Source organism: Schistocerca piceifrons, chromosome 3 (genome assembly GCF_021461385.2).
Source record: "Schistocerca piceifrons isolate TAMUIC-IGC-003096 chromosome 3, iqSchPice1.1, whole genome shotgun sequence".
NCBI lineage: Eukaryota > Metazoa > Arthropoda > Insecta > Orthoptera > Acrididae > Schistocerca > Schistocerca piceifrons.
The window spans coordinates 949,628,909-949,651,103 of record NC_060140.1 but is presented as its reverse complement, the minus strand read 5'-3'; the positions used below and the strand labels follow the sequence as shown (position 1 = coordinate 949,651,103).

The following is a 22,195-nucleotide window of genomic DNA, read 5'->3' as shown; positions in this document are numbered from 1 at the left end:
TGAAACCAGCTATGTAAGTTATTGATTTGCCATGCATAACAATGAGATTGTCAGTGTGACTTGACTCTGAAAACAGATCATCTGTCATGATTGTCCCTCAGCCCAGTAATGGGCAAACTTTTCCTCTTAAATGTTCATGCCATAAAAGTAAATTTTTGTTAGTTTCTTTATTCTTACCTTGCAACATTGTCTTCCCTACGTTTATTTCACTTCCACTAGCTTGCAAAGTGCACCACTTTTCAATTTCTGCTCAGTTTTTCTTGCAGTCTCCAACAGTACTTTTTCCTACCCTTGCTCCAGATAAATAGTTTTGGCTGCTCTCCCAGAATCCTGTCAATTTACAGTATGTAGTTTCTGATTCATAGCCACTACAAGCTTTTTTTTTGTCATTTATCACCCATTTCAGACTCTTTAATTAAACACAATGGAACACACAAAACAACAATTTAACAACCCTCGCACTTTGGATGTCTGATATGCTACTGGAGAAACAAAGAACACAGAGTTGCTCTCTACGTGTGTTCTTTGCTGTTTGTGAGTGCAGGAAGAGGACATTGTTGTATCATTTGTTGAAGGGCAGGTTTGGTACTTGAACAGTAGACTATATAATTTATAACTGTAATCCAGATGTGCCGGAACACAAAGATACATAAAACATTTTGAAAGACGACACAGCATTGTAGCAGGTGCCATCTTGCTAAAGCTTTGGAAAAGTACAGTACATACAATACATTAATCCTCATTTTATCATGCAGATGTATTATTATATTTATTAAATAGACTGGATAGTACAGAGGCCAATAGCTATGAACCAGATAGTCGAGAGTTTACTGTGGTTGGGAACTTATCTCAGATCTCACTCTTCAGTCAAACCTTTTGCATTCCTATGTATGTGTATGTTCAACCTTCCTGTAATATGCCTTTACATTATTCTTCCTGTCGTAAATATAAGAAACAACATGTAATATGAAGTATTTTTTACTTTGTATATCATTAATATATTTATACACCATTAATACAAGCAATATTTTAGTGTGTTTCTTTAAGCTCAGTGTAATACAAAACAAGTATGTTATTTCTGCAGCTCCTTATACTACACAGACTGGGGACGATTTGGGACATCTGGTAAAATTTATCGCACCACTATGGCAGGTTCTCTTAAGAAAGCCATCATTGACAAAGACCTGTCACAACCCAGTGGTCTTGCCATTGACTATGATGACCGGATGCTTTATTGGACAGATGCTGTTCGTGAAAAAATTGAGAGATCAGATCTGGAGGGCCAGAATAGAGAGGTCATTAATTTTTTAAAATGTTTCCACCTGTGTGTAGAATAAAAGACTACTGCCATAACAGTTTAAAGTCTAATAATGGTGGTAGCATTTTTCCATTTCACCTGTATTTATTTAAATTACTTCTTCGTTACACTACTAATTTAGGATTTTTAAACCATTATCGAGTGTCTACCTAAAACATTGTACCATAAGTTTGAAAATGGAATTGTTTTCACATGACGTGCTACTACTCATTTTGGTTACAAATTGTGCTGTTCTTGATAGTTTGTCAGATAGTAGGTACACTTAAGCTGGTAAAAATTTGCAAAGATGAAATAGTGAGAAAAATCTGTCCTTCATTTGATAAATTCATTTCCATGGTGCCTACTGTGAATTAGAAAAACAGTAATAATATCATGGCTTCATTTTCCTGATGATGCTACTATTAGTAGTTTATGATGTTGAAGTGCTCAAAATTTTGAAGAGAGTAGCAAAATTGCAGTGTGTAACTGAGCTTTGTAAGAAGCACTCAAAATTTTGAAGAGAATAGCAAAAGCGCAATGTGTTACTGAGTTTTGTAAGAAATTTAAAGTACTTTTCCTGTATTTTAAGTTTTTTGTCACGCTCATAAATGATAACATTGTATACACATATTTCAGATTTTAATAACGGCCACTATTTATCCATTTGCTATCACTGTACATGGACAGTATATGTACTGGACAGACCTACAGCTCCGTGGTGTCTACAGAGCTGAAAAACATACTGGTGCCAATATGATAGAAATGGTAAAGCGGCTGGATGATTCACCTAGAGACATTCAAGTTTTCTCTTCACTTCGACAAGCATGTGTAGAAAACTCATGTCACATAACCAATGGAGGCTGTGAACAGTCCTGTCACCCAGGACCCAATGGAACAGTAAGTTCACTGGAAATCTTCATAATGAATAAATTAATGAGTGAATTCTATCTAAGAAATTGCATCAAATTCACTTTTTTAATGTGGGAGAAAAGGGAATGGTATCAGTATACACATGAATGTGTATGGGCCAACGGCCTTGCCACAGTGGTAACATCGGTTCCCATCAAATCACTGAAGTTAATGGCTGTCGGGTTGTGCTAGCTCTTGGATGGGTGACCATTTGATTCGCCGAGCACTGTCGGAAAGCACGATGCACTCAGACCTTGTGAGGCAAATTGAGGAGCTACTTGATTGAGAAGTAGCATGCGGTCAGAAGAGTGGTGTACCGACAACATGCCCCTCCATATCTACATCCAGTGATGCCAGTGGGCTGGGGATGAGATGGCAGCCAGTTGGTACTGTTGTGCCCTCACGGCCTGTTCGGGCTGAGTTTAGTTTAATTTTTACGTGAATGTGTATCTGCCATACTGTTTCCTTTTCTGTGTTTTGACAATTTATTTCTGTGTTGAATAGAAAACACTTTTCTAATTTTCTGCATAATTATATTTATTTGGTCATGAACTGTGGGAATTAGGTTAACTGAACATGAGACAAATTAGTGATTCAACACCTTAATGCGTGAATAAATTTCTGGATGAAAGATATAAATGATGGTGCTTTAGAGGTACCCGAAACACTCAGGAGAATGTAGCACTTGTCATAAGTATTGGCAGTGTCATGAACAATTGGCATCTACTGACATTGCCATTCAAAAACATTTAACCTTCCAGTTATGAGCACAGTGTTGGTATGGTGCGAATTCATGACACTCAGCGTCAAGGGATTAAGTAAGACAGATTCAACATCTTTTACTAGAAAACTGCCCATGTGATGTAGATTATGAAGTTTTACCTACTGTTCAGAAAAGCAGAAAGATGATCCTACTGGACTTACTTGAAATCAATAAACATATAACACATGTCCAATTCAGTCCCCCCTTTCCATCTCTATCAAATTTATGTTTTAGTTATGCAAATATTAGTTTGCTGTTGCAAATTCAGCTTTATTTTTCATTGGTTGTTAAATGCAATGACATGTGCATAAAAAAACTTTTTTTTCATTTTTAGGTAAATATAACTATTTCTGTGTGACATAAAACTGTAGCACTCTTCTTTGTAAACACTCTGCATGTTATCATTTTTGTGTCATTTGTATAAGAAATATCTGTGTAAATTTTACATTAGTTCCTCTGTGTTAGCAACATTCAGTTGCTACCTGATATGGCCTAATAAGCTGAAAGTTGGTTCATGAATGAATAAATCTAATTGTACAGAAAGTTGGGAAAGTGTTTCGTATTTGACGTAATTGTCATCGTCTACCACCACCAAATTCAGTTATTTTATTGCTAAGCAATTATATTAAACAATAGAAAGTTCAGGATAGAATAACAACAATATTATGAAAAGGATAGATTGCGTAGAGGAAGGATTGAGTCTCAGACAGGCACGATGGAAAGTCTGCCAAACATTTAAGCTTTTAGACAAAAAATCGTACAGAAATAGAAAACACACACATTTCACAAAAGCAAAATTCACACGCACATGACCGCTGTCTGTGGCTCAAATGCGGACTGTGACGGCGACTACATCTGATGTGAGCAGTAATTTGGTGGGGTGTAGATCAAGGTTGGGCCAGGTAGGAAGAGGGGTAGCAGAATAGTTGTGGGGAGGATGTGCTGCATGTGAGAGTGTGCAGGGGCATGGTGGAGATAGGATAGCGCTGCTAGGTGGAGAGTTGTGTGGATATGCTGGGGCGGGGGGGGGGGGGGGGGGGGAAGCAGAGGAGAGAAGGGGAAAAGGCTAGTAGATTTGTTGGCAGAATAGGAGGCTTGTAGAGTGCTGGAGTGGGAGCAGGGGAAGGAGATAGGTAAGTGGACGACAGGGACTAGCGGAGGTCAAGACAAGGGGGTTATGGGAATGAAGGGCTATGTTGTAAGAAGGTTTCCATCCTGCACAATTCAGAGAAATTGTTGTTGTTTGAAAAGGTCTAAATGGTGCAGGATGTGTAGCTGCCATTGAAGTGAAGCACATCATGTTGGGCAATATGTTCAGGAACTGGATGGTTCAACTGCATTTGACCACAGATTGATGGCGACCACTCGTGCAGAGATCTTGTTAATTGTCCTGCCCACAGAGAAAACAGCACAGCAGTTGCAGCTTATTTTGTAGATCACATAGTGGCTTTCACAGCTAGCCCTGCCTCTGATGGGATAGGAGTGCCTGTGGCAGGACTGGAGCAGGTGTTAGTGGGAGGATGTACACATATATATGCAACAGGTCTTGCATTTAGACCTATTGCAGGAATATGAGACATGAGGCAGGGGTTTGGGAGCAGGGGTGGAGTAGGAGTGGATGAGTTTATTGTGTAGGTTCAGTGGGCAGTGAAATACCACTGTGGGAGAGGTGGAGAGGATAGTGGTAGAATATTTCTCATTTCAGGGTGCAACAAGAGGTATCAAAACTGTGGAGGAGAATATGATTCAGTTGCTCCAGTCATGTGTGGTACTGAATCATTAGAGGAATGGTCTTTTGTGGCCAGATAGTGAGCATGCAGGAGGTGATCGGTGAGTAAAGAGACAAGACATGGGAGATTTATTTCTGTACAAGGTTGAGAGGGTAATTACATTCAGTGAAGGCCTAAATGAAGCCATCAGTATATTTCGAGAGGGACTGCTCGTCACTACAGATCTGACTGCGGTGGGTGACTAGGTTGTATGGAAGGGGTTTTGTGGTATAGAAGGGATGGCAGCTGTTGAAGTGGAGGTTAGTAGGTGTGATGTGAATGGAGGAACTGATGTGGCCATCCTTGAGGTGGAGGATAATGTTGAGGAAGGTGGCTTGTTAGGTTGAGGATGACAAAGTGTAGCAAACAGGGGAGAAGGTGTTGAGGTTCTGGTGGAATGTGGCTGGGGTGTCTTCACCCTCAGTCCAGATCACGAAGATTTGATTAATGAATATGAACCAGGTGAGGAGTTCGGGGTGGTTAGCAAGGAGTTATTTAGATTGTCCATAAATAGGTTGGTGTAGGTTGGGCCATTGCTGTACTACAGATTTGTTTGTAGGTGATGCCTTCAAAGGTGAAGTAATTGTGGGTGGCGATATAGTTTATCATGGTGACCAGGATGGAGGCTATAGGTTTGGAGTCACTCAGGAATTGGGAAAGGTAGTGTTCAACAGTGGCAAGACCATGAGCATTTGGGTCGTTAGCGTGGAGGGTGGTGGCTTGACAGGGACGAGCATTGTGCTGGATGGTAAAGGAACAGAAACTGTGGAGAATCAGTGGAGGATATGGTTTGTCACCTTTATTATAGAAGGGCAGGCTACGGGTAATAGACTGAAAGTGGAGGTCCACTAGAGCAGAGATTCTCTTTGTGGGGGCATAGTAACCAGCCACTATGGGGCAACTGGTTGGTTGTGTTTATGTCCATTAGGAAGCATGTAGGAGGTAGGAGTGCAGGGATTGGTGGGAGGAAGAAAAGGGAGAGAGACTCAGGAAGAGACGTTGTGGGATGGGCCTGAGGATTTGAGAAGGTACCTGAGATCCTACAGGATTTCTGGACTGGGGTCACTGTGGCAGGGTTTGTAGGTGGATGTATGTGACAGCTGGCAGAGTCCCTCTGCCAGGAAATCCCTGTGGTTGATAATGACAGTGGTGGAGCCTTTGGTAGCAGGTAGCACCACAAGGCTGGGATCAGTTTTTAGGTCATGTTTCTGCAGATGTAAGCTTGCTTTGTGTGTTGAGGGACTTGGGGTATGATGGTGAGGAAAGCTTCAAGATGAGGAAATTCTGGAAAGTTAACAGGGCATTATTTGGGCACAGTGGGGGCATATGATGGTTGGTTGGAAGAGTGAACTGAGTCAGGCAGCGTTGAGTAATGGCTTTGGATTGAGTCCAAGTTCCGGTCACAAAAACTGACTATGGCTGGGAGAGTGATGTGCTAACCACATGCCCCTCCATATCTGCATCCAATGATGTCTGTCAGCTGAGGATGACACAGCGGTTGGTCATACCATTAGCCCTCCAAGGCGTGTTCGGATGAAGTTTGGAATGAGTCTAATTGATAGAGCTGGTTGCAAAAAACTGTTTCCACTATAGGAAGTGGGAGAAGGAGAGGTTGTCAACAAGTATCTATGCAAGCTGGTGGTGGCTCCATAATGGTGTGGGCTGTGTTTACTTGGAATGGACTGGGTGCCCTGGACCAACTGAACCGATCATTGATTAGCATTGGTTATGTTCAGCTACTTGGAGGCTGTTAGCAGCCATTCGTGGACTCCACATTCCAAAACAACAGTGTAATTTTTATGGATGACAATGCTCCATGTCACTGGGCCATAATTGTTTGTGACTGATTTGAAAAACATTCTGGACAGTTCGAGCGAATGATTTGGTCACCCATATGTCCCATCATGGTACATAACATTGTGCACAAAATCCTGCACCAGAAACACTTTCACAACAATAGACAGCTGTGGAGGCAGCATGGCTCAGTATTTCTTTAGGGGATCTCCAAAGACTTGTGGAATCCATGCCACGTCAAGTTACTGCACTATTCTGGACAAAAGGAGGTCCGACACGAAATTAGGAGCTATCCCTTCACTTTTTTCATGTCCGTGTAACTTGAATTTACATTTCACTGTTTAATTTTGCTATGATACATTAAAAATTCAATTTTCAAAATTTAACAATGGAAAATCCGGGATGGAATGTAACAATATCCTCTGTCTAACCTGCAGAACTTCTCTGTCTGCTGCCCCTACCAAACTATTCCTCCCCATCCCTGCCCCAGCCTCCTCCTTACCCCCACCCAGTCGCCACTCCCATCATGCACTGGTGCTGCTGCTCACAGTGTGGTTTCAGTTGCCTGACACTGCAGTCGTGTGTGTGAGTTCCGTTTTTGTGTGTGTGTGTGTGTGTGTGTGTGTGTCGTTGACAAAGGCCTTAATGGACGAAAACTATAATTGTGAGAGCCTTTTTGTTGTGTCTATCTGTAACTCAGCATCTCTGCTTTAGGGTGAGTAACAATTTTCTAAATTTGAAGTATGAGTATTGTATGAGAGGCTTACACCGCTTTTTTTTAACAAACATAGCAGTAAACATACTTCCTACTTGTGCTTTACTAGCAGTTTCATAAATTTTAAAAGAGATTTTGGGTGTCATAGTCAAGAAGAGAACAGATTTGTAGCAACTAGAACAAAGTTCAGTTTTTTTTAACCTTCTCAGATTTATCTTCAGATGGATCATGCAGAAGTTACATATTTATTTTTGTAGTGTTATGCTGCATATTAGAAAAATAAAAACCCAAAGATGAGCCCAAAAGACTCAAAAACTGGTTTATGGAAATCAATTAATATTTCATTAAAGACTGGGTGCAGTTATTTTTATTTTCTATTAATGCACTGCCTTGTTTTCTGCAATATCTGTAATAAATAAACTTAAGCATTTGTTAAGTATTATTTAGTGACTGACATTTCTTTAAATGAGATTGTTATTGGGTTTCAGGCAGAATGTAAATGTGATGGCGACTCCAAATTAGTAAATGAGAACAGGATGTGCGTGCCAAAGAACTATTCATGTGACGGAAGTAAATTTTACTGCAAAAATGGCAGGTGCATTTCACGTATGTGGGCATGTGATGGAGATGATGATTGTGGTGACAACAGTGATGAAGATGTTTACTACTGTGGTAAGTATCAATTTATTGTCTAGCTTAAATGTTGAATATCTTAAACAAAATGTTTCCATTCAGGATTTTTATTACAGTTATCAGTCACATATAAGTAATAAGGTTCATAAGAATACGGTTGGTAATAGAATTTTGAAATTTTGCGTACATACCGCATATGGATTAGGAAAGAGAAAGAATTAAAAAAGTGGTATTTATGTTAGGATTGATATTAGAGAAAGTGGATCTAGTTCATCTAGCTGTGTTTCTACTTGTTCAGCAAGTGATAACGCAAGTGAAGCTAAAATTGCAAAAACTCTTGCAGCAACCAGTTGATACAGGCTACCAATATTCCATTTCTTTGATCCAGAGCATGCTCTGAATATTATATCGTGTGTGTGTGTGTGTGTGTGTGTGTGTGTGTGTGTGTGTGTGTGTGTGTGTAGGGGCAGAGAGTGCACACTTTTTGTGATGTGATTAGATTTAAAATATTCTAGATAAATTTAGTTGTCACTTAGTTGGACTAGTTGTTGTTAAATCACATCTTTATTCCACAGTTTGTCCTGATTTACAAATCATTACTTGTATACTGACCATGTGAATAAGCAGTATGAAAGCACTCTTGTATTTTAAGTTCAGTTAATTTAATTATTTTCAGCGTTTCATTCTTGTGGCTCCAATGAATTTCGATGTGCAAATGGAAGATGCATTTTCAAAACTTGGCAATGTGACCATGAAAATGATTGCCGTGATGGTTCTGATGAATTAGATTGTGATTACCCACCATGTGCTGCTGGAGAATTTACGTGTGAAAATCATAGATGCATAGAAAAATCTCAGGTAAGTCACATGTTTTCAAGACATCAATTTTTTAAATGTTTGAAATGCAGCAAAGACTTGAGATTAAAGCATTTATCTGAACGTATGCTCTCAGAGGTACTTTCTCCCAGTTCCTCCAAAAACTTAATATCTTCTTGATCCTTCCGTCCTCAAATAACAACATTCCTCAGCATCAACATACATCTGTACCTCTGTTTTTGTCCACATTAGTAAACTACAGTTAGTATCAGCACTTTGACTACTGTTGTCTTTGTGCACAAAAAGGCCCTCCACTAAAGTCTGTGGATACATAAGTTTCATTGATGACCATTATCAGCCCATGGTGAAGTGCAGACTCAGCCAACCAATGTTAATGCCTTCATTTCAATAGCTATTTTACAACTCAAGTCATCCTTAATTCCCTCCTGCCCTTCCTACTGCCATTAACAGCTCCTATGAAAAGTCCTTGCGAGGATCATACTTCCACTATATCTGTCTTACAGTCCCATAAATCTCCTGGTCTCAGTTTTTGCTCATACCTGTACCCAGTTTGGCTTGCTTTCTGTATCACTTTCCTGCATCTGCTGCAGTAACTTTCTCTTTATTCTGTGTTCTTATTCCATCCTTCTGTTTAGTAGGCTTCGGACCTTCTTAATTCACTCAGTCCATTTCTGATGGTTACTGTTGTATCAATCTTCATATTCTCTTTCATACTTGTTTGGTATTTTGGTCACTTAGTGTTTTACCTCTGCCCTTCTCCCTAGACCCTCTACAGCTTGCGTTACCTACAACCACCTTTGCATTTGTTGTGTGTGGTTTTTGGTGCATGCGTACGTCTCCTTGTGTATTTAACTTCCTGCCATTTTCAAGTCATTTTTCTTTCCTGTCTTGACACCCCATCCTCTTTCTGGTTCACTGCTTACATCAAACATACCAAAGTGTCTTGAGTTTCATATGTACATATATGTTCAGATCTTCATATTCATGGTCATTGAATAGTCATTGTTTATTTTACATTGGGACTTCCCATAAAATTATTATTATCACTATTATTATTTTGTTTGAGAAAGAAAGTATTATTTCACATCCTGAGAAAGAACATTGCTTCTATTAATACTAAAAATTTGAGGTTTATTATACACTGAGAAATAAGAAAATGATAATATGAGTCTAAGTTGATATTTTGAAATTTGGAAGACAGTAGTGAGGTGGAAAGGCGATCAGAGTTTAACAGCCGTCCACATGTCATTAGAGATGGAGCACACACTGATGTTGGATAGGGATGGGAAAGAAAATCAGCCATGCTCTTTTCAAAGGTACTGGTTATGGCCATCTAAACTAATTCAAGGAGACCATGACAAATGTAAATTAGGATGCTCAGATGGGGATTTAAACACTGTTATTCCCAAATGGGAGTTCAGTGCCAATTAAAGTTCATTTGAGGCTATTCTGAATCCCATGACACTTTCCTTGACGTTGACCTCACCACAAGTCAGCTACATCCTTCTGTTGACATTAAACCTACTAACAAACAGCATTACATACATTTTGACAGTTGCCATCCTTTCCATGTCAAATGTTCACTACCATACAGCCTTGGCATTTGAGGCAAACGTATTAGCTCAGATGCAGACTCCCTACAGTAACACACCGCCAGTCTAACCTCCTCCAACAGATTTCCTGGGCCATCAGGAAGAAGAGGAACACCAACAACAATATAGAACACTCAGCATTATCCTGGTCATAAACGTATTAATCAGATGCTTCAAAAAGACTATGACCTCCTGAAATCGCGTCCTAAAGTGAAGTTCATTCTGTCTGACATTTTGTCCCCGACTCCTAGAACAGCTTTTCGTCACCCTCCCATTCTCTACATTAACCTTGTCAAACACTACACTAGTTCTACACCCACTTCCGTACCCTGTGGCTCCTACCCCTGTGATCGTCCCCACCGTAAGACTTGCCCTATGCACCCTCCTATATCAGCCATGTAGCTGGCAAGGCATATAGTATCAAAGGGAGGGCCACCTGTGAAGAGACACATTTATGTACCAGCTATTATGCAAACACTGTTTGACCTTCTACGAGGTGCATTCAAGTTCTAAGGCCTCCGATTTTTTTTCTAATTAACTACTCACCCAAAATCGATGAAACTGGCGTTACTTCTCGACGTAATCGCCCTGCAGACGTGCACATTTTTCACAACACTGACGCAATGATTCCATGGCAGCGGCGAAGGCATCTTTAGGAGTCTGTTTTGACCACTGGAAAATCGCTGAGGCAATAGCAGCACGGCTGGTGAATGTGCGGCCACGGAGAGTGTCTTTCATTGTTGGAAAAAGCCAAAAGTCACTAGGAGCCAGGTCAGGTGAGTAGGGAGCATGAGGAATCACTTCAAAGTTGTTATCACGAAGAAACTGTTGCGTAACGTTAGCTCGACGTGCGGGTGCTTTGTCTTGGTGAAACAGCACACGCGCAGCCCTTCCCGGATGTTTTTGTTGCAGTGCAGGTAGGAATTTGTTCTACAAAACATTTTTGTAGGATGCATCTGTTACCGTAGTGCCCTCTGGAACGCAATGGGTAAGGATTACGCCCTCGCTGTCCCAGAACATGGACACCAACATTTTTTCAGCACTGGCGGTTACCCGAAATTTTTTTGGTGGCGGTGAATCTGTGTGCTTCCATTGAGCTGACTGGCGCTTTGTTTCTGGATTGAAAAATGGCATCCACGTCTCATCCATTGTCACAACCGATGAAAAGAAAGTCCCAGTCATGCTGCCGTTGCGTGTCATCATTGCTCGGCAACATGCCACGCGGGCAGCCGTGTGGTCGTCCGTCAGCATTCGTGGCACCCACCTGGATGACACTTTTCGCATTGTCAGGTCGTCATGCAGGATTGTGTGCACAGAACCCACAGAAATGCCAACTCTGGAGGCGATCTGTTCAACAGTCATTCGGTGATCCCCCAAAACAATTCTCTCCACTTTCTCGATCATGTCGTCAGACCGGCTTGTGCGAGCCCGAGGTTGTTTCGGTTTGTTGTCACACGATGTTCTCCCTTCATTAAACTGTCGCACCCACAAACGAACTTTCGACACATCCGTAACTCCATCACCACATGTCTCCTTTAACTGTTGATAAATTTCAATTGGTTTCACACCACGCAAATTCAGAAAACGAATGATTGCACGCTGTTCAAGTAAGGAAAATGTCGCCATTTTAAGTATTTAAAACAGTTCTCATTCTCGCCGCTGGCGGTAAAATTCCATCTGCCGTACGGTGCTGCCATCTATGGGACGTATTGACAATGAACGCGGCCTCATTTTAAAACAATGCACATTTCTATCTCTTTCCAGTCCGGAGAAAAAAAATCGGAGGCCTTAGAACTTGAATGCACCTCGTACATTGGTACGACTACCACCCAGTTATCAGTTAGGCTGAATGAGCATAGACAGAGGGTGTACACTAGCAACGCACAATATCCTGTGTTCAGAGCAAGCTCTTCGACATGACAGTCATGGACTTCGGTGTCTGTTTCACCAAACATGGCATCAGCATTCCTCTCCCTGACACCATTTTCTCAGTATTCTGCTGGCTGGAAACTGTCATTACATTATGTCGTTGGTTCTCACTACCCACCTGCCCACCTGACACCTGGTTTTAGTTTACATTAATTCCTTTGGTCTCAGCATTTATTCTCAGTAACTTTTTCTAACTTCACCTCCATTTAGTTTACTATATATATTATTTTACGACCTTCCCCCCCCCCCCTCCCCCATCCTCCCCACCCCTACCATGTATAATGCATGTAGCTTTCTGCTCTTATTTACTCTTGCACGATGTTTTGTTAGTAATCTCTGTCTTGCTTATTACCCTATCTTTCACTTTTAAACTCCAAGGTTTTCAAATCTCATCCCGTGCAGCAAAAATTGGTGTTTTCTTCTCATTCCCTTTGATAAGTCACTTCTGACCCAGCATTCTGTGTGACTTTTTTATAATCCTCCCCATTTCCTAAACCTCACCAGTCCTTCTCCTTCATCCCTCTTCCTTCCATTTCAGCCCTTCTGCCAGAAGAAGGCACTGGCTCTAGATGCTTGCACATTCCCTCAACTTTTGTATGTGTTTGCTCCTGCTGCCACTTGCTGAATAGATTTATGTTACATTACATATTCAAGGGTATGAAGTGGCTATATAGGACCATTTGAAGTATTCATTTATGGTTTAATAAGTGTTATGTAATAAATGTTTCTTAAGTCTTTGACTAAAGATTCTGGGATCATTTGGGCCTACATCTTTTAATTTTCTCTGTCAGCCTATTGTCGAGTGTCAGTCCATTATATAACACATTATTTTGTGTTTTATATTTGTTTTTAATGTTTAGATGTAAATAGTGGATCGATTTGATTCCCTTTTCATGCATTGAGATGTTCGTAGCATACAGATGAAGATTTTTCTTAATGTGCGTGATATTTTGAAAGATATATTGCCAAAGGACGTCAAAATTCATAGCATTTTAAATAACTCAATGCAGTGAACCCTACTGCTGCTATTCTTTTTATTATTTGCACTACCTTTTTCTTTACCTTGAAGGCCGACTGTGTATTCCAGGCACTTATTCTCCAAAGCACGATATGATAACCGTGGACTGGATGTATATATCCAAAATGGGTCACTTTGGAGTCATGAAATGGTGCACGTTGGAGCAAGCATTCAAAGGACATAACATACTGTAAAAATTCTCTTTGCCAAAGTCTTTACATGTTCTGCTACATTACAATGAGAAATCTCATATATTCTGGTCTGCTTTACACATATTCCTAGTATGTTTAACATGGGTAATAAAATTCTGTGCCCAGCAGTGTCAAAAACCTTTTACAGAAGTAAGAAACTACCAGTTACATGGTGGCCTTTATCCACTACTTCAAGAACAACTTTTGTAAATTGTGCTATGTGAGGCTCCGTACCTTTTCTTGACATGAAACTGAATTGGTAGTGGTTCCGGATTTCTTGTTTTATGTTGAGAGCTTGATGAAGACTTTTGCATCAGAGAACACAACTCCACTCTGAACCCTAGACAAGGAGACAAAGCCTACATGAAAACAAATTTATTGTTAACATTCTCATTTTAGTCTTTCTTCTTCAAGGCTTCAGATGTGAGTGTGAATCAGTGATTCACAGCTAACTGCAACCCCAATGACAGTGTTACATCCAAAAAATTTCAGTCTCTAACTAAGGAAAACTTAGTACCAAAGGCTAGAACAATGTAAAACATACAGAAAATGCAATTGAGTGCAGCACATATAACATAGATAACATTGGTAGGAAACACAAGGCGAACCACTTTACAGAAAACAAAGACACCACAATTGCGCCTAACTCAAAAAACTCTGAAGAGAGAATGAACAATCATGTAGCAACTAAAACTATAAATGATGTCCAGAAGCAAAATGAGTGAAATAATTATCAAAATAGGAAATGGAGGAACTTCAGAGGCACATTGAACAATCTGGTAAAGTGACACCTTCAGTCAGTGTTTAGCAATCCTACCATAGATTCAAATTAATTCAACAAAACTTTGAAAGTCTTAGCAGTAAGCACAATCATTTGGATACCATTGCAGGGAGGACAATCCTTATTTTTTTTAGATATAATTGAACATTGTTATACAAATGAACTAATTAGTGGATGTCACAGCCACTCTTCATGATCTTTCACTCTGCCTTCGGTAGAAAAGAGCAATGTGGTGATGGGGTAGCAATCTTTGCTGAAAGAGCTAGAAAATGAAATGTAATAGATGTGAGTAGAGTGTGTGCTGTATCACTTGGCCACTAGCTGCTCAGAAGGTGCAACCGTAGTAGTGGGGGCTCCCTTGCGGACGGGACAGTGCAGTAGGATAAGTGTAGTCCTACAGCTTCCCAAGCCTTCACATGAATGCATATCTCACAGAACTTGTAAGCTATAGCAAATGAGCTTGCAAACAATTGTATTAACAGGTTGTACCAGCACAACAAACAGTTCAACAAGTCAGCAGTTTATTATTAAAAACACAATGGGTGCAGGATTATGTTGGAACTGGATCAGAGACAGCGATTTATTTTTTCTTGTCTTGTACGCCTTTTTTCCTTTATCTTGTTGCCATGTTAAAATTAGCTTCTTTGCCAAAACATAGCATTGTTTACACAATTTCACCTCATAGTTATGCTAAAGCAGCTCCAATTGTGATAGAACACTGAAACAGCCTTCTGTAAATCAAACAATTGAGGCCAAGTTAAGGTTAGTAACTTATGAAAAGACCTGCTTGGTAAAAAAATAAATGTGATTCCTTCATTTATGGTGTTACAAAACCTGTACTAATTCTCATTTCACCAGCTGTCAATAGCTGTTGGATGGGTAACATTATTTCATTGAAAACATCTGTAATCACTCGTATATCACATTAGATAAGAAATTTTTGCATGTTAGCTATGTAGCTAATGCTCTCCACTTTACAAGCTGTCATTTGCCAAAAATTCATTTCGGTATCTTGAACTGTCTATGAGATTTGAAGGATGATATGAATATTTCATTTCCATCATTGTTTGCCCAGACAGTCAGAAGCTAGTGCACTATATACAATCCATTTTCTCGAGGTTAGTGACAGATACAGATCTCTTCTCAAAGTTTGAAGAAAAATTCAAAATGTTAGCTTCATTTCGTAAGCAATAATACATGAACTAACGTGCACCAAATGCAAACTCATAAGCGACAATAATTATGACCATTAATGAAATGATAGGCAGTTGATAGTGAAGCTGATGAATGAGACTAGCTGATGTGTAAGAATCAACTTTTTTTATCAAATAGTTTCATTAAAATCTTTTAGAAAGGTAGTCGAAATGGGCACACAATGATTTAGTAGTAATGGACGAAGCTCACAGTTGTGTAGACAATAGGCAATTGAGACGACTGCCACTTCAGAAAAGAGGTGGACTCACCCAGTGCTGACAACAAGGATGCATTTCTGTGCACTGGTCAAGTAATCTTGTGCAAACTCTACTTTTAGTGTAGAGGACATAAAAAAAAACTTGCAGCAGTTAACTACAAGTGAGGTTAAGGCAGCTTGATCATTTTAGGTCTGTACAGACTTTCGTGGGTAGTCAAGATATTTTCTTTTAAATTCTTAATGCCCTACTTGTTGACATAGGCTAGGCAGTAAACATTGCAATAAAAAAGGGTTGGGTTAACATCATACTAACTGGAGATAAAAAACATAGACTTGCTATCTCCTGCACCAACTGGGGGGGGGGGGGGGGGGGGAAGGGCGTGAAAAGAACCCCCCACGATAACAATTTTGAGAAACTCAAGAGTATGCTAAAAAGATTACATTGCTATGAGAATAACTATATTACTTTTGGGGAATTTGCATCAGACCTTGATTATTGTGTCAGTTTCTCACACCCAGGAATGACATTGGCAAAAAAATGATAAATTATGAAGTGAAAACAGTGAGAGAAAAACTTTGACTTTTCCAATGAGCAATGTTGAAGGATGGCAATAATCATGGACTAAAGGTAGAATTTAAGTACTGTCATGATTTTTACAAAGATCTACTAGTAGAAATTAGAAGTAAATACAGGGCTATTACAAATGATTGAAGCGATTTCATAAATTCACTGTAGCTCCATTCATTGACATATGGTCACGACACACTACAGATACGTAGAAAAACTCAAAGTTTTGCCGCCAGAGCGTTCGAGAGCACATTGAGACAAAATGGCGACAGGAGCCGAGAAAGCGTATGTCGTGCTTGAAATGAACTCACATCAGTCAGTCATAAAAGTGCAATGACACTTCAGGACGAAGTTCAACAAAGATCCACCAACTGCTAACTCCATTCGGCGATGGTATGCGCAGTTTAAAGCTTCTGGATGTCTCTGTAAGGGGAAATCAATGGGTCGGCCTGCAGTGAGCGAAGAAAAGGTTGAACGCGTGCGGGCAAGTTTCATGCGTAGCCCGCGGAAATCGACGAATAAAGCAAGCAGGGAGCTAAACGTACCACAGCCGACGGTTTGGAAAATCTTACAGAAAAGGCTAAAGCAGAAGCCTTACCATTTACAATTGCTACAAGCCCTGACACCCGACGACAAAGTCAAATACTTTGAATTTTCGGCGCGGTTGCAACAGCTCATGGAAGAGGATGTGTTCAGTGCGAAACTTGTTTTCAGTGATGAAGCAACATTTTTTCTTAATGGTGAAGTGAACAGACACAATGTGCGAATCTGGGCGGTAGAGAATCCTCACGCATTTGTGCAGCAAATTCGCAATTCACCAAAAGTTAACGTGTTTTGTGCAATCTCATGGTTTAAAGTTTACGGCCCCTTTTTCTTCTGCGAAAAAAACGTTACAGGACATGTGTATCTGGACATGCTGGAAAATTGGCTCATGCCACAACTGGAGACCGACAGCGCCGACTTCATCTTTCAACAGGATGGTGCTCCACCGCACTTCCATCATGATGTTCGGCATTTCTTAAACAGGAGATTGGAAAACCAATGGATCGGTCGTGGTGGAGATCGTGATCAGCAACTCATATGGCCTCCACGCTCTCCCGACTTAACCCCATGCGATTTCTTTCTGTGGGGTTATGTGAAAGATTCAGTGTTTAAACCTCCTCTACCAAGAAACGTGCCAGAACTGCGAGCTCGCATCAACGATGCTTTCGAACTCATTGATGGGGACATGCTGCGCCGAGTGTGGGAGGAACTTGATTATCGGCTTGATGTCTGCCGAATCACTAAAGGGGCACATATTGAACATTTGTGAATGCCTAAAAAAACTTTTTGAGTTTTTGTATGTGTGTGCAAAGCATTGTGAAAATATCTCAAATAATAAAGTTCTTATAGAGCTGTGAAATCGCTTCAATCATTTGTAATAACCCTGTACATGTCCACAGTGTTAAAAAAAAAGTTGAGTAACATGGGCATAGCTGTTAGGAAAGTTATAAATAACTTTATGGATTGTAAGGGCAAATCAGCAGTGATCTTACCATCAGCAATAGTGGGAGTATCATCAAATGCCAATCTCAGGTCACAAATGCTTTTAATGTGTGCTTTTCTTCTACTGGAAAATCCATCAATGGCTTTTTCAGTAATCTCCAGTACAGATATGAGGGCATTCAAGCTAAACAAAACATATAATTGGCCCCAAATAACAGTTAAGAGATAAAATACATAGGAAGGTTTAAAATCAGCAGGCTGTGATGGTATGTCTATCAGCACATTAAAAAAGTGCATAGAAGACAGATCTGATGCCATGGCCACAGCAGTAAATGATGTAATTGCATCAGGTAGTTTCCCAAACAATCTACAAATAGTACAAGTAACCTTGATTTACAAGAAAGGTGATAAATTTAAAACTGAAAACTATCGACCCATCTCACTGTAACCTCCTGCATGATCCTAGGTAATTGAGAAAGTTATTTACACCAGGCAAATGACATTACTGAGGTTACACAATCTAATGTTTCAAAATCAGAATGGCTTTGTGAAAAACAAGTCAACTGCAGTAGCTGCAACACAGTTGATAGAAAAAATAAGAACTGCTGTAGCGAACAATGACTATGTAACAGGAGTGTTCCTTGCTCTTGAAAACACTTTTGATTGTGTCAGCAGCAATACATTACTTGACAAGCTTTAGAACCTGGTATTAGAGGAACTTCTTTTGAATGATGAAATCATATATGAGCAACAAGAAACAATTTGTGTTGCTCGAAAAAACAGTGGCTCATTCAAATTCCAAATCTCTGATATGATACATGTGTCTCAAACACAAGACTGGAGTTGTTGTCTAACAGTGTTACCAGTGAAGTAGTCAAGTATTTCAATGAAAGCTATCTAAATGCTGCAGCTTCAAAGATTGCAGTAATGGAATTAACACTGGATAACAGATTTTGGTTTGAAATTATCTTTAGCAAATGACATAAAAATGGAAAAAAATGGATGAAATTCTTGGGAAATACCATCCAGGTCAACCTCAAATGGGACATGCATATACATTCCTTCGCCTGTAACCTATCTAAAATCATATTTGCCATAAACATTATTAGCAAATATGGTAAAGAGAAGTATGTATCAAATTTGTACTATTTGGTAGAAATGTGCAGCAATACAAGTCAACCTAAATTCATTTCTATCGCTGCAGAAAAAAACTGTCAGATTTATTTGTGGTGCCAAACTGAGAGAAGCTTATCGGAACCTGTTTCCAAAATTTATTAAAAGTAATATCCAAACTTGAACTGTGACCTATGGCAACTTAATACCAGACAAAATTAAGATACCATGTAATTTGCCTTTCTGTTGGTAAATTAAAAGACCAACAAAAAGGAATTTTCGTTGAACATCCATTTTATTCCCTTATTGAGTTCATTATTTCTATGAAAAATGCTTTGTAAGTATGTCAGGCTCATAGTTTTAGGTAATTCACATGCAATCTAATGGTAATAAAAATATTATAACTTTGTTTCTTATATATTAATAAATGTTAAATGTATTAAAATGTAAAATTATTTGTAAAACAATAAATTTATAAATTATAAACTGACAAGAAGAATATGCAGAAGAATAACTTGTACGATATTGTGAAACTGTTTTGTTTCTAAGGATTCTATCTGAATATTCAGTGTTGCATAAATATTATTATTATTATTGTTACTACTACTACTCTGTGTTTCAGTAATTTCTTTCATATTTTTTTTCAGGTTTGCAATGGAGTGAACGACTGTAAAGATAATGCAACATCTGATGAGACACATGACCTGTGTCCACGAAATAAGACATGCCCTCCAAATCACCTTAAGTGTGAGAAAACAAATATCTGTGTGGAACCTTACTGGCTTTGTGATGGAGACAATGACTGTGGTGACAACAGTGATGAGGATCCGCTGCACTGTGCAGAGAGATCTTGCCCACAAAATAGCTTCAGGTCAGTTTACATCACTTGTTCCTTCCAACAGTTCTTTACACTAGACTCGCATTCGGGAGGATGACGGTTCAAACCTGCATCCGGCCATTGTGATTTAGGTTTTCCGCAATTTCCCAAAATCGCTTCAGGCAAATGCCAGGATGGTTCCTTTGAGAGCGCATGGCCGTCTTCCTTCCCCATCCTTCCATAATCCGATGGGACTGGTGACCTTGCTGTTTGGTCCCCAGTCAACCAACAGTTCTCTCACAAGAAGTACATGTGACTCACATAATGAGACTGGAAAATCCTGGATGGAATATAAACAGCTTAATGAGTGGAGGTAGTCACTTGTGGTATAATAGAGGCGTTGACAGGTACATCAACAAGAACTGATTGGTAACATGTCAAATAAAACCTTCTTCGTTAGAGTCACAGATGCTGTCCCGTGGATGTATATGACTGTGTGCTTCAAAGAGGAACACTTTGTCAAGCTGAACTATTGTGTTACAGCACTTGTTTATTGCTTATTGATGGGGGCTGTAGAAGTAACGATTAAAATTTGAACCGTTTGTATTCCAGTCTACTGAGCCACATTCCAGTTAGATAATATTTGCTAGTTATTACTTTTATTACTGGTATACAGCCAGGTGTTTTTTGAGAGTGTTATAGCATGACTGATGTGAAAGGGGGACGGCATGTACACTTCATTATAAAACATTGTTGACACTGCGATAATTATTTATTAGTGTAAGTTGCTATAAATTATTAATTACAGACCAGCAATCCTTGTAATTGAACACTACACACAGGATTAAATTGTGCGTCAAGTATAAATCCTGTATTGGTGGTTAGTTTCCTAACAGTGTGCTACCCTATGCAAATATATTCCAACTTTGACATTTCCAGATATTAGTGCTTATTACTGCCACTCCCAAACATCATCAGATGAGTTATATAAATATTTTTCTTGAAAGAGGTCAATCATTAGCTATATTTGCTGTATATTTTCTGAAAACAAATTAATAAATTAAGATTTTCTGTTAAATATAACTACATTATGATTATTTATCATCATTCCTGCTATTTATAATATTCAAATAAGAAATGATAGACAAGCTGAGACAACCCTCTTTACTTGCTTTGCACTCAGTTCACTTACTTTGAAGTGCCATATTCTGATGTTCTGAAAAAGTTTTTTGAAAACTGAATAGAAAAGACAGTACCAAATGCTGTAGACCACACAGTACTTGAATTTTAAGTGACTTTTTTTCCATGTTACTGGCACTGTAATGTTTTTGGTTGCCAGTTCCAGTCTTTCAGTTTGCAGATCAAACAGGTAAAGAGAATCACATCTCTTCCTTCATCAACAGACTCAGAAGATAAATAACCCAGTCATTAATCAGTGATGTACTATTCGTTACACATCACAGTGGAAACTTGACACAGTGGCGATATATCATAACAGACACTGTGCACATGTTATTGTCATGTACAAAGTTAACAATATAATTAAAACATGTTGTAAATAAGTTTTATGGTGCAGTTCGCAGTTGTACTTATATGTTGCATGTTTACTATAGTATACGGGGTTTTAAGGTGTGTAGATATTATGCAGTTACTTGATGGTCACAGACTTTTACACAAGAGGTTAACATTACAAGTGAACCCTGCAGAGACACGAATCAATGTAAGGATCTTGCGTGATTACTCGGAGGTTACAGAGCCTAACCAGCATAGTTATTACACATCTCGTACCTGAAGCCAGACTCATAGATAAATAGATGTTACATGTTTAGTGTCAGGATGCAGCCTTTTTCATACCAGCCAACATAGTTGTTACTTGTACAGATGCTAGTGGCAGACGGGTGATTTTGGGGTGTTGTGGGTGATTTGAAGACAATGGTACAAATATTTGTTTGTCTCAGAAACTACATAATGTTTTGAGAATTGGCTTGGTTAAATTTTGCTGTTTTGAAAAGACTGTGAGACTTAACTGTTTTCTGAATTGAGAAAAATGTAGAAGGTTAGTAAATTATAAAAGTATACTGAACTATCGTATACTTCTGTATTGGGGATACCCTAATTACGAGTATGGCATCCATATTGAAGAGAAATTTACATTTTGCAAAATAATGCAAAATCTTAATTTAGTGGTTGAGTGGCGCCATCTGATTTGGAAAAAAATTTAGCAACAAAAGTACAGTGTCAAAATTCAGAATTTAGCAAGCACAAAGCAAAATTGGCAGTTCAAATTATGATGGCCCATATTTTCATTGTCAGTTATGCCATAAGTTAATTAGTTTCAGATAATTTAAAGTATGTTCTTGGAAAGAGTAGGAAGTCTGCTTTCGAATAAGTGGTAACAACATGTCAGGTTCCGCAGATTAGCTCAGAATGTTTTCCCATTATGTACTGTAATAGAATTTTCAGTTAGCTATAACTTTTAATTAACTGATCTTCCCATAAAACTAATTGGATCATTATGTCACAGATACCAGTAGAACCAACTGAACAATAAGTCTACATGGATCTTGGCCTAA

At 39.2% G+C, this 22,195-nt stretch overlaps 1 protein-coding gene across 1 annotated transcript in view; it reads left to right on the top strand.

Moving 5' to 3' along the window:
• LOC124789833 (low-density lipoprotein receptor-related protein 2) overlaps positions 1-22,195 on the top strand; it is a 216,061-nt gene that overhangs the window by 133,678 nt on the left and 60,188 nt on the right. The window contains exons 35-39 of the mRNA XM_047257326.1: positions 1,085-1,295; positions 1,934-2,194; positions 7,736-7,919; positions 8,557-8,738; positions 19,453-19,676. Coding sequence (XP_047113282.1) covers positions 1,085-1,295; positions 1,934-2,194; positions 7,736-7,919; positions 8,557-8,738; positions 19,453-19,676 — 1,062 coding nt within the window. The remainder of the gene's footprint in view (positions 1-1,084; positions 1,296-1,933; positions 2,195-7,735; positions 7,920-8,556; positions 8,739-19,452; positions 19,677-22,195) is intronic.